A 12,500-nucleotide genomic window follows, 5' to 3' on the forward strand; every position below is an offset into this window, starting at 1 on the left:
AGACACACACAGGGAGCACATTATACGAGTGTTTGTGTGTGTATGTGTGTGTGTGTGTGTGTGTGTGTGTGTGCGAGTGTATGTGTGCGTGCGCACACAGTATGTGTGTGTGTGTGCGAGTGTATGTGTGCGTGCGCACACAGTATGTGTGTGTGTGTGTGTGTCTGTGTGTGTGCACGCAGACAAAGTATGTGTGTGTGTGTGTGCACGGAGACAAAGTATGTGTGTGTGTGTGTGCGCACACAAAGTATGTGCGTGTGTGTGTGCGTGCGTGTCTCTGCTTACTGTCATTCTCCTGCCAGTTGAGTATGCCCTCCGTGGCCAGGGCCGCGAGCGCCTGTCTGTCCTCCGAGGGCAGGGCGGGGCAGAGCACCTGCAGCACGCTCAGCCTGCTCTCCGACAGCGGGAACAAACTGAGGACGGAACACACGACAAAAAACACATCATTAAAACACCACCTGACTCTCTCAGAGCCGACACTTCAATCTGACGTTCCTCCTCTGAGGGGGGGTCATTTCTCCTCCTCCGCCGTCGGTCCTGACCTGTCTGGCTTGCCGTAGAGCCTCCGGATGGCGGTGGCGTCGGCGGTGGCTGTGTGCGTCTCTACGTAGTTCTCCAGGGTCAGAGACCAGAGCCCTCCCTCCTCCATGGACCTAGAGAACACACAGAGTCAAGACTCTGTCTGGGACTCACTGCTGTGGTGGACTCCGCTGCTGAGATGTTCTGAGGTGTTGTATGTGGTATGGATGTCTGTCTTTGGATGTGTGCGGTTGTGAAGGTTGGATGTCCTCCATGTTTGTTTTGTTGTCCTCACCCGTCTCGCTGTGCTATGTTATTTCTCTCTGTTGTTTAGAGTCCGCGCCCAGGGCACCCTAACCCGGTGTAGTTTGGTGCGTGTTTAAATAAACTGACTATGCCTATGGAGAGGAACCAGGATGGAGAGACTGAGACTGTGAGACTGTCTGCGGTCAACGCTACGTAGACCGACCACATTGCTTACCATGTCAGCTAGAATCCCCCCCCCAAAAAAGGGTATGTCTCCTGTATTTTGTTTGTTGTTATCTGATTTTGCTGTTTTTATCGCATTTTGATTTTAATGTTTTGATATGTGGGTTTTTTAAACTGTCTTGTAAAGGTGTCCTTGAGAGCCTTGAAAGGCGACCATAAATAAAATGTATTAATTTATTTATTTAAAAGTAAAACACTGCAGGGTTCTCTTTTTCTCCCTGGAAAAGAAAGTGTAAAGTGTGTTCACCTTGTGTAGAGAGTGTCCAGCATGTCTGTGGGACCTTGTCTGTGTATCGTCTCTGGTAGGCCCCAGTCTGCCAGCATACTATGGTAGTCTGACACCAGAGCTGGGCTGTTCTCCATCTCCTTACACCACTGCACAGCATACAGAATCTCAGCCGCTGAAACACACACACACACACACACACACACACACACACACACACAGACACAGACACAGACACACAGACACACAGACACACAGACACACAGACACACACACACACACACACACACACACACACATATTACAACAGGGCAGAACTTACTCACTACCACTAAACATGATCTGTAGACATGAGACACAGTATCGATCAACAACAGCCTGTGTATCCTCACCTGTGTGACTGAGTTGTGGCGGGTTGGAGGAGAAATGACCCCCCTCTCCTGCCCCCTGGTGGTCATTGGCAGCAGTGTAGAGCACCCTCCCCAGCAGAGCACAGGCACACAGGTGGGCCGGCAGTCTGGTAGACCACCTGAACTTCCACACCTCCATACAGGGGTAGTCACGCACCACCCTCAGGCGGCCAGACAGAATGGGGGCCTTCACCCACTGAGGGGGGGGGGGGGGGGGGGGGGGGGGGGAGGAAGAGAGAAATAGGAACAGCCGTTTAAGGTAACAAGTTCCTTCCATGTATTAATGCAGGGTTCTCCCCAAAGAATGGAAGAGGGGCGCTGTGCCACCTTGTCCATGAAGTAAGCACACAAAAAAAACTGAGTAACTATCTTCGGTTGACATCACTGTTAAAAAGCGAAAGAGAAAGCGTTAGGTTCCTCAGTTCATTCAGCATGTTGTATTTTTATCATCAATGTCATGTATTTTTAGTAGTGTTGTTCCGATACCGATACTAGTATCGGCATGGCCACCGATACGCACAAAAATGCTGGTATCGGTATCGGCAAGTACTAACAAATAATAACACCCGATACCAAACTCTTGTTCAAACGCAGCACGTTGCGTTTTTCTCAGCTTGTCAGCCTGACACAGCCTTCCTAACACAGACATGCCCAGACATGCTCCTCTGCTGGAACGCTATTGGCCCAGAGCAGCTGCTCTCAACCAATGGCGTGGCAGCTTTTCACTATCGCGGAAAAACAAACACGCATACTGTGGAGGTGTAGTGAGGAGAACATATTGGCGGTTTGGAGATATTTCAAGGTGGATAGTCGGGTGTGTACAACGGCTAAATGCACAATCTGCGGTCTCAATGTGTCAAGGGGTGGCACTAAAGCTGCCAGTTTCAATACTAGCAACTTAATTAAGCATTTAAAGGCAAAACATATTAACTCATTGACTGCCAAAGACGCCAATTGGCGTCTTATAGAATAGTAACGTTGACTGCCAAAGACGCCAATTGGCGTCTTATAGATTATTTTATTTTTTTCGCGGGGATCGCGTTATTGACATGTTCTACACCTAGCGAGTGAATTTCAGACTTGGGTGTAATGTATTTCGGTCCCAGATGGGGGCAGTAGTTCGATAAAAGCCTGGAGAAGGAAGTGGCTTGCTGTGGGTTGTAGTAATGGCGAAACGGATCAGGGTATGTGCCAAACGCGGCGCGGAGCATTGCAGCGCGGAGCATTGCGGAGCATCGCGGCCATCGCGCGACTCTTCAAACAGTTCAGAGTCGGATGATACAGAAAAAGTGCAGCAAAAAAAAAAAAAAAAAAAACTGCAGAAAAAGCTCGTTTTCTCTGTTTATTGGTCAAAATCAGGTGTTTTTGCTGAAACCACCCTATGTTCTACGGCCGATTTCTAAACACTCAAAGAGGCTAGAAACAAACTTTCTTTTTCTGATGAAAGAAGAGAGTCTAAAGTTTTGGTAGATATGTTCAATGTTTATGTAGTCCGAAAAGTCAATATTTGGTGGGTCTTCAAAGTTCAGCGAAAATGCCCCAAAAGTCTGGCAGTGTGGAGCTCTCCGCTCTGAACATGGCTGGCAGTCAAAGAGTTAAAGAGCACGAAGAGTTTCTGTCATCTACTGCAGCTGCGACAGCGAGCAAGAGAACGGATGGACCATGAACGGTAGGCCTACATCTTATGTTAGTCTCAAATGGGCCTTATTTTGTTTGTAAATGTTTACCTGCTGTTGCACTACTTGTACGGTTTTATATCTTAAAGTTATTTTGTTTGTAAATGTTTACTTGCTGTTGCACTACTTGTACGGTTTTATATCTTAAAGTTATTTTGTTTGTAAATGTTTACTTGCTGTTGCACTACTACTACGACTGTTTTATATCTTAAAGTTATTTTGTTTGTAAATGTTCACTTGCTGTTGCACTACTACTACGACTGTTTTATATCTTAAAGTTATTTTGTTTGTAATTGTTTACTTGCTGTTGCACTACTACTACGACTGTTTTATATCTTAAAGTTATTTTGTTTGTAAATGTTCACTTGCTGTTGCACTACTACTACGACTGTTTTATATCTTAAATGGATATTGCACTGATTGGCATCTGTGAGAGCCACATTTCAGGTTTTATAAGGGGTTGATTTCCTTGTCACCATACCAGGTAGACAATAAAAAAAAGTTCTATAGCATTCACTCTCAGTTGGTATTTTTTCCTGTTTTACAAAGGTTTTGAGCAGTGCCAGACTAAGTGTTAGCAATCATTTTACATCGAGGTGAGTATGCGGCTCAAAAAACATGTTTTTTTGTTTTGTTTTTTCAAACGCTGTGGTATCGGATCGGTACTCGGTATCGGCAAGTACTGCACGGTCAGGTATCGGTATCGGTATCGGGATCAAAAAATGGTATAGGAACAACAATTTTTAGCACATTTTCACATGAATAAACACAGTTTATCGGTTTTGACAACGCAATCCAGCACTACCTTGTTCGAGAATTCCGGGGTAGAACCCTGTAATGTGTAATAGCGCTGTGGGTGCAGGCTTTTGTTTTCCGGCCCAGTTCGAAAAAAACACATCCGTTTCAAAAACAACCTGGTCTAAATTGAAGGAGCGAACCTGTTGAATCAGGTGCGTTTAGTGCCGTTCTGAATCAAAAGTCTCCATAGACTGTGGACCCTCTGGCTCCAGAGCTGCCCTCCGCCGCCCAGCCTAGAGCTTAGTAGTGAGGGTTGTTTGTTTTGTGTTAGTAGTGAAGTGTGATTGGCAGGCCTACCTGCTGGGGCAGGGCCTGTCTGATTCTGTTCCACTCTGATTGGCTGGGAGTCAGGAAGGAAAGGAACTGAGGGAGGAGGGTGGAACCCAGCGTCTCCACCAAACTCTGCACGGCCAGAACCAGAACCTGCAAACTGAGAACCACACAGTATATCAGCTGGAATACTAGATACTACAACACTAGACACCTATATATCTAGATCTAGATATTTTGGGCAGAAATTGAACACAAGGCCAAAAGTTCCTAGAACTTGGAAGGTTGAGAATTGAAACAGAACATGGAGCAGAGAGACATGGAGGCTCTCTCTCTCTCTCTCTCAGGTCCAGAGATGTGTTTTACCTTTTGACACCCAGAGAGGACGTGAGCAGCTGGTACTTCACCCAGAGTGCAGCGCTATGCAGGAAACTGCCTTCCTTTACCTGGAACCCTGACTCTGAGTGTTGGACCAATGAGTGAACACCAGATACACACGCCTTCTTCAGCTTACACAGCAGGGAGTCTGTTAGAGACAATTAGATTAGCATCAGTATATATACCTCTGTGTGTGTGTGTGTGTGTGTGTGTGTACACACGTGGGTTTACCTGACAAGTGTGTGTGTGTGTGTGTGTGTGTACACATGTGAGTTTACCTGACAAGTATGTGTGAGTGTGTGTGTGTACGTACCTTACAAGTGTGTGTGTGTGTGTGTGTGTGTGTGTGTGTGTGTGTGTGTGCGTGTGCGTGTGCGCGTGTGTGTACGTACCTGAAAGGTGTGTGTGCGTCTGGTCCTGGGCAGTGAGCTGGAACACAGTGAGCAGCAGTTCCTCAGCGGAGGCCAGTAGGAGGCAGTCTCGCACCGAGGAGAAGAAGGTGGAGGCCACGTCGCAGATGAAGGAGACCAGGGGCTCCATGTTGCCTGCGTCCGACAGGCCCTTGGCCTCCGACAGGGTGGCATGGAGCTTCTCGATGATCTTCTCCACGTACACCTCGCCTATCAGGGGCTCTGGGGACCCAACACACAACCACGGTCAGGACCACAATCACAATTGGGGGGAAATCATTATTTTTGAATTATTTGGTTTTCATAAGAATGTACATATTGTGTGCGTGTGCGTGTGTGTGAGTGTGAGTGTGAGTGTGAGTGTGAGTGTGAGTGTGAGTGTGAGTGTGAGTGTGGGTGTGAGTGTGTGTGTGTGTGTGTGTGTGTGAACGTGTGTGAACATGTGTGTGTGTGTGTGAGTGTGTGTGTGTGTGTATGTGTGTGTGTGTGTGTGTGTGTGTGTGTGTGTGTGACCATGTGTGAGTGTGAGTGTGAGAGTGTGAGTGTGTGTGAGAGTGTATGTGTGTGTTCTCACCGTTGTTATGGTGCTGAGACAGCACCAGGCTGATGAGCGCCCAGCTGTGGGTGTGTTTGAGAGGGGCGGAGCCTGAGCCTGTGAGTCCCACCTCACAAAGCTCCTCAGCCAATCCTAGCAGCCGCCCGCCCAGCACCGAACCCTTTAACCAATCCCTACACGCCTGCAGAGACACTGGGTCTGCACACGCCTGAGAGGAGAGGGGGGAGAGGGGGGAGGAGGAGGAGGAGGAGGGTGGGAGGTTAGAAAAGAAAGAAAACAGGAAAGTCATAATAGACAGCCAGGGTAAGAGAGGCTTGCTTCAGGCAAAACTAAAAGCACTGAAACACGTCTAGACGTCGACAACAATCAGCTACCTTTTGTATAATCTGCAGGAGGATGCCCCATTTCAGATCCATCTGTTGAAAGAGAAGAGAGGAGGAGTTATCGTCATATACAAACCAAGCAGCCAAGTCTCCAGATAGATCAGTCAATCCTTCAGAAGTAGGAACACAGTGGAACCCTTCCGACAAAAAGAGTTGTCATTTTCTAACTGCTCCTCTTGAGACATCTACTACCCCCCCCACTGTGCCTCCTGAGACACCTGCTTCCCCCTATACTGTGTCTACTAGGAGTTCTACTTCCCCCGCTTGTACTGTTTCTCCTGTGTCAAAAAAATAATTTAAAAAAATGTATGATTCACTTGCGTAGCCAAATGAAGCGATTAAAGTCGCTTTGGAATAAGGCGTCTGCTAAATGCCCCAAAATGCGAATGTAATCGTTACCGTGGTGATGTGATCGAGGATGCGGGTGGTCTCCTGCCTGCTGCAGCAGCGGAGGGCGCTGAACACCATCTCCACCAGGAAGCCGCTGTCCCTCCTGCCTCCGTCCTGGGACAGCCACACCACCACGCGCTCCAGGAGGAAACGCACCGCCGGGTTACCCCCTTCCTCTCCTTCCGGCGCCTTCCGCTCTTTCTCCTTCCCTTCTTCTTCTACCTCGGGTCTGAGGAGGACCTGTCGGGAGGATCGGGGAAAAAGGCGGTCGGTTTGGGGCGAAGAGTAGCTAACAACTCAGACTGTGTGGGTGAAGAAAATCGTTGATCGTCAATCATTAAACAACAGAGTGGCCTAGGGTGGTCCTGTGGGTCTAGCACCGCGGTCTACAGTGTACACATATGCCCATGTCGGCATGGGTTACAATCTGACCCATGCCCTGCAGACATGCCCTCTCTCCCTTCTTCTCCTTACTTTCCTGTCTGTCTTCACTGTATCTGTCCAATAAATAATGAAAAATATGAGTGGGAAAATAATCATTCTACAACAACATGTTTGGATACCTGATTCTGATTGGCTAGCAACAGCGGTAAATATCCCAACAACTTTCAGTTCAGACCGCATTTCCAGTATCAACGCGCCTCCCAATCAATCTGATTAAGAACACCTGTGCTGACCTACAATGCAACCGTTGATCTTGTTCATGGCACTATATTCTGTGGCGGAAGGATATATGTATTCTGAAACGATGAATGATTGTAAATAAATGAATTTAATGTTAAAACTGTGTATTTATTTTTTTTATTATGTGGTGGCTGTTGTAGAAAAGCAATTTACCATTCGAGGGCGGGGGGGTTGTGGACGCATTTACCACTGTACAGGGTTTTCCTCAACCCTGTAACCAGTGGTCCTAAAGACGTGTGTGTGTGTGTGTGTGTGTGTGTGTGTGTGTGTGTGCCTTAAATAACCGAGAGAGGACAAAGAAAGGCTTACGGTGAAGACCCTGGGCGTGGGGAAGGAGCGCAGGAGGAGGGAGAGGAAGAGGAGGTGTCTCTCCGAGTCTTTCTCGTTCACGTACACCATGTTCAATTCCGCAAGCTGGCACACCAGCTCCTCCAGGTGCCCGCTCCTCAGGGGGGACGCCGCCTTCTCCTGCCCCAGCTCGGGCACCTCTGGCTGGGCACGCTTCTCGCCCACCACCACCACCTCTTCTTCTTCTTCCTCTTCTTCTTTCCCATCTGGCTCAGAGAAACGGATCTTCAAAGACTTCTTCTTCTTTCTCTGTTTTCTAGTTCCACTCTCCGGGCTCCGCATCACCTGTGATAAGAACAGGCAAACAACGGTGACATTTTTGACCAGATCTCAGGTCAGATTTACCAGACTGTCATGGCCAGCATTCTCTTCTACGCTGCAGTCTGCTGGGGGGGAAACATCACCAAGAGGGATACCGGACGGCTGGACAAGCTCGTAAAAAAAGGCGGGTTCAGTGGTGGGAAGGAGCCTGGACTCTCTGGGGACGGTGGTGGAGAGAAGGACTAGGAGTAAGCTGCTGTCCATCAGGGACAACCCCAACCACCCCCTCCATCATGTCCTCGCTGGGCAAACCAGCAGCCGCCGCAGAGGGCGGTTCATTTCGGTACGCTCCCGGACGGAGCGATATAAAAAATTATTTATCCCGGCTGCACTAAGACTGTTCAATGGCAACTAAAGTAGTAGTCGGGGTCAAGGCTCCTGAATTTGTATTTATTATTTATTTTAATCATCATCATCACTTTTTTGTATTTTAATATAATAACTATAGCCATCTTTTTATCCACTTTTCTATCATGATCTCACTGTTTTTTATATACTATACATGGCTGGCCCAGTATTATTGTCTGTTCTTTATGTTGTGTTGTCATGTGTTGTTTTTAGAGAGTGGCGTGGCAAAATGAATTTCCCCACGGGGATAAATAAAGTATCATTGAATTGAATTGAATTGAATTGAGATTTGTGTTTTTTTTACATCAAATGGTTATGGTTAGGATTTGAGGAGGCCGAGCTAAATCTAGATGTGTTTAAGGGAAATGTTTTTCAGCCGAGCCTTTACTCTACCTGTAGCAAGGAGGCCACGCCTTCCAACGCCTTAGGCTCCGCCTCTTCGCTGTCGACATGACGGACGCACATCCGCCCGAGCCCCTCCCAGAAGTCTGCCAGCAGCCTATGGAAGGTGGCCTCGCTTTCGCAAGGTCCGCCCCCGCTCGGAAACCCTGCCCTCTTCTCCCAGGAGACGAGCAGGTCGGTGAGCGATGGGAAGAGAGGACCGCTCTGGAGGAACGGGCTACCCAGAGCACTGTCCACCAGGGGCAAGAGCTAGAGAGAGAGAGAGTCAAATGAACGAGTTGGCATCTGAATGGACCTATCGCTAAGCCACGCCCCCTTTGAAAACTCGGAACAAACAAACAACGCTCGCTTAATTCTTCACTGACAGTGACTGACTGACCGTGACTGAATGACATTCAATGACTTACAATGGCGGGAGTTCAAATGTCAGATTTACAAGTAAGTAATAGACATGTTTTTGTTTTTTTAAAGATGACAAGAATATTTCGTCTAGAAGCTTTTCACCATCAGATATTAGCGAGTTGTTTGTCTGAGTTTTCTGTCTGTAAACTGTGATATGATTGGACAATTTCAATTTTGGGGCATGGCTTAGCGATAGGTCCATTGCTGTGATGTAGCAGCTTTTGAGGTGCAAAGAACATTCCATGGTCTTGTAAGTGAGTATATGGCACCTGCTCTGAGATGAGCATCGTCTGGATTCTCCTAGGCTCCTCCTCCTCTCCGGTGTTCTGCAACAGGATGTACCTCAGACATTCCACGGCCGCGCTGATTACGGCCGCGCTCTCTGACGGACTGGAAACCGCACGGTCACTAGTGACACTGGGACGAACACACGGAAACACACACTATGAGTGAACTGACTAAATGTTCTGTAGAACTGGCTGTTCGGGAGCGCGCGTACAAACACAAACACACACACACGCACATGCACACACACACACGCACATGCACACACACACACACACACACACACACCCCCACACACACACACACACACACCCACACGCACACACACCCCCACCCCCCCTCACACCCACACACACACCCCCACACCCCCACACACACACCCACTGACACCACCCACACACACCACCCACACCCACACACACACCCACACCCACGCACCCTTGTATGAGTGAGGTGAAGAAGAGGCTGTAAAAGTCCAGGGTGGGCTCTGTGACCTCACAGGGTAGTTTGCTGATGAAGGGCAGCAGGTTGGGGTGGAGGGCTGTAGCCAAGCCCCTGCCCCCCTCCTTCAACAGCACCCACAGTTTGGGCAGAGCCCCCTTCCTGGCGTTAACGTGTGTCCAGCAGTCCTGAAAATAGAGACAAGGGGAGGAGTGAGAACGGTCATGCACACACACACACACACACACACACACACACACACACACACACACACACACACACACACACACTTCAGATTCAGATAACGTTTACTGTCATTATGCATACACATATAGGAATTTGCTTTGGCTTTACAACAGGTGCGTTTATGCTTTTTTCACATGTATACATGAACAAAACAAATGCAAAAAAACAGGACAACACAGGACAGACAACAGTGCATTGGATAGTGCTATATATATATAAAGTGCAGTGCAGAGTTTTTCAACACAATGTTGCCTGTGTCTGCTAGGCCTCTGACAGTGTGTCTTGGATCCTCTCGACATATACCCTATCAGGGGCTCTGGAGGCCAACATACAATGACCAGACAGACACACACACACACATCACTTACTCTGATGGTAGAGAGAACATGTAAGACTGCCTCCCACAGTGGAGGCAGCACCACAGGGTCTGTGTCGTCGATACTGAGCAGAACTGCAGGACAGGCACGGCCCGCTTCAGCCTGGACCAGCCCTGGGGTGTGCTCACACAGCGCTGACACCACCTCGAAAAAAGCCCCCCGGACCTGGGGGAAAGGACACAAGGGGCTTTAGGTTTCACGTGTTCCGTTCATTTAAGTTTAAAAGTGCATTTGACGCAGGGATACAACACACTAACGATAACACACACACACACTCACACACTCACAATAATACAACAATGGTAAAAGATGTGACATATGAGTGTGACCACAGAGATAAAGGATAAAGATCAGCTCCATATTTCCCATCATGCAATGTTCTCTGAACGTATCCAGTTCATATACCATGGGATGAAAGCATTATGACAAATCTCGATGACTGCGACTCCTTGAGCGAATCCCTATGGTGTACCTGTGGTGTCTTGTGCTTGCTGTACTTCCAGAACTTTGCCTGTGTGATGAGGTGGGTCAGTCTGTCCTCCAGGGCCTGTCTGTCTGTCTGGGGCAGGTTGAACAGCAGCCTCTTCACGCCCAGGAGGGAGCTAGTCACCAGGCGCAGGAACTTGGCCTCCCTCTCCTCCTCTGGTACACTCCTAGAGAACAGAGACCAAATAGCTTCTGTCCTTCTGTCTGTTCTCTTGTGAGCCTATTGTATGTCTAGCCATGCGTAATGTTCCAAGAGCAGAAGTACCTTACTAATGATGATTTTGCTGTAAAATAACAGAGTTTGAAAACTTTGCATAGTGTGTGTGGCCTTAGATTACTGAAGTGTACCTCCTCTGACAATTATTTTGTCATATCGCACGAAACGACTTACTGTGGGTCACTCAGTGTGTCCGCGGTTTCCTTCAGCAAGTTGTCTTGAAGAATCTAAAAGTATAAAGAAGATAAGATCACGCACTTGGTCCGAACAAGAGAGAGAGGGAGGGAGCAGAGATAGTGAACTGGAATAAATACTGCTCGTTATCGTTCTGTTTAAACTTGAGAAGGCCAGACTCTTCGTTATCAACATCATCTCCACCACCACCACCCCCACTACTACTCACAGTGAGGACCTCTTCCTTGCAGAAACTGAGAGCCTCGGGTTGTTTGGAGGGGGGGAAGGCAGCGTGGAAGGCCTGGCAGGCGGCGGAGGCGGCGGGAGGGTAGGTGTCACACTGGGCCAGCAGCCAGTGGCCCATCAGGCTCTTCAGGAAGGGAGCCAGGCTGCGCCTCACCTTCAAGACCAGCTGCTCAAACGCCTGCTGGGTGGCCTCCCTCACACGCCGGTCATGGTCCTGTCGGAGGAATTAAAACATCCAATTAATTAACTAATTGCAAAATAGACTGGGTTCAAAACATTTAAGTAGACTAGGTTAACATTTTTTTTTTAAGTAATTTTTTCTGAGTGGGGCAGTCCCACTCTTTTTTTTCATTTTTTTATTGACAGTTATAGTGAAGATTTAGACAGGAAGGATGGGTGAGAGAGAGAGAGAGGAGGGATGACATGCAGGATATGTCCCCGGCCGGAATCGAACCGGGGACCCTGCGGTAGACTAGGTTAACATGACCTGTAATAATTGTAGATCAGGCTCAAACACGGTGACAGTTGCTTAGGATATAAAGTTGGTAGGCACTGCTCTTGGGACTCACCACTGATATCTTGCAGTATATCCGTGGCCAGTATGGGAGGACTCCTTTGACGACCTCTGCATCCCGCTCCTGACACATGGAGCCAAACTCCTGAACTGCCTTAGGGAGAGAGATGAACTTCCATTAGCTGGTCTGTCACGAGTAGAGCAACCAAACCATGATTCCTGGTCAGTTTAAGGAGTCAAAACCCCCCTGGCCCTGGGTAAAGGAATATGACCTTTCATAATGAGACAGTCACTCTACACTCAGTGTTGTGATTCAGGGATAGGGACAACTGGACTGGGCTTGAGATGCAATCCGAGAGACAGAGGGAGAGAGAGAGAGAGAGGGAGAGAGAGAGAGAGAGAGAGAGAGAGAGAGAGAGAGACAGACAGACAGAGACCAGAGACAGACAGAGACAGAGACAGACAGAGACAGAGAGAGACAGACAGACAGAGACAGAGACAGAG

The 12,500-nt window shown here is 48.3% G+C and overlaps 1 protein-coding gene across 1 annotated transcript in view; it reads right to left on the reverse strand.

Moving 5' to 3' along the window:
- Window positions 1-12,500, reverse strand: part of ltn1 (listerin E3 ubiquitin protein ligase 1) — a 38,446-nt gene that overhangs the window by 11,917 nt on the left and 14,029 nt on the right. The window contains exons 3-21 of the mRNA XM_080549668.1: window positions 12,052-12,150; window positions 11,466-11,696; window positions 11,237-11,289; window positions 10,832-11,012; window positions 10,351-10,524; window positions 9,734-9,924; window positions 9,280-9,427; window positions 8,600-8,857; window positions 7,499-7,822; window positions 6,515-6,745; window positions 6,107-6,148; window positions 5,751-5,940; window positions 5,159-5,398; window positions 4,755-4,914; window positions 4,416-4,548; window positions 1,627-1,840; window positions 1,256-1,409; window positions 543-653; window positions 286-413 (exon numbers count right to left, since the gene is read on the reverse strand). Of these exons, the coding sequence (XP_080405794.1) occupies window positions 286-413; window positions 543-653; window positions 1,256-1,409; window positions 1,627-1,840; window positions 4,416-4,548; window positions 4,755-4,914; window positions 5,159-5,398; window positions 5,751-5,940; window positions 6,107-6,148; window positions 6,515-6,745; window positions 7,499-7,822; window positions 8,600-8,857; window positions 9,280-9,427; window positions 9,734-9,924; window positions 10,351-10,524; window positions 10,832-11,012; window positions 11,237-11,289; window positions 11,466-11,696; window positions 12,052-12,150 (3,262 nt within the window). The remainder of the gene's footprint in view (window positions 1-285; window positions 414-542; window positions 654-1,255; window positions 1,410-1,626; window positions 1,841-4,415; window positions 4,549-4,754; window positions 4,915-5,158; window positions 5,399-5,750; window positions 5,941-6,106; window positions 6,149-6,514; window positions 6,746-7,498; window positions 7,823-8,599; window positions 8,858-9,279; window positions 9,428-9,733; window positions 9,925-10,350; window positions 10,525-10,831; window positions 11,013-11,236; window positions 11,290-11,465; window positions 11,697-12,051; window positions 12,151-12,500) is intronic.

The sequence above is a fragment of the Nansenia antarctica genome (genome assembly GCF_963989245.1).
Source record: "Nansenia antarctica genome assembly, chromosome: 20".
Taxonomy (NCBI): domain Eukaryota; kingdom Metazoa; phylum Chordata; class Actinopteri; order Argentiniformes; family Microstomatidae; genus Nansenia; species Nansenia antarctica.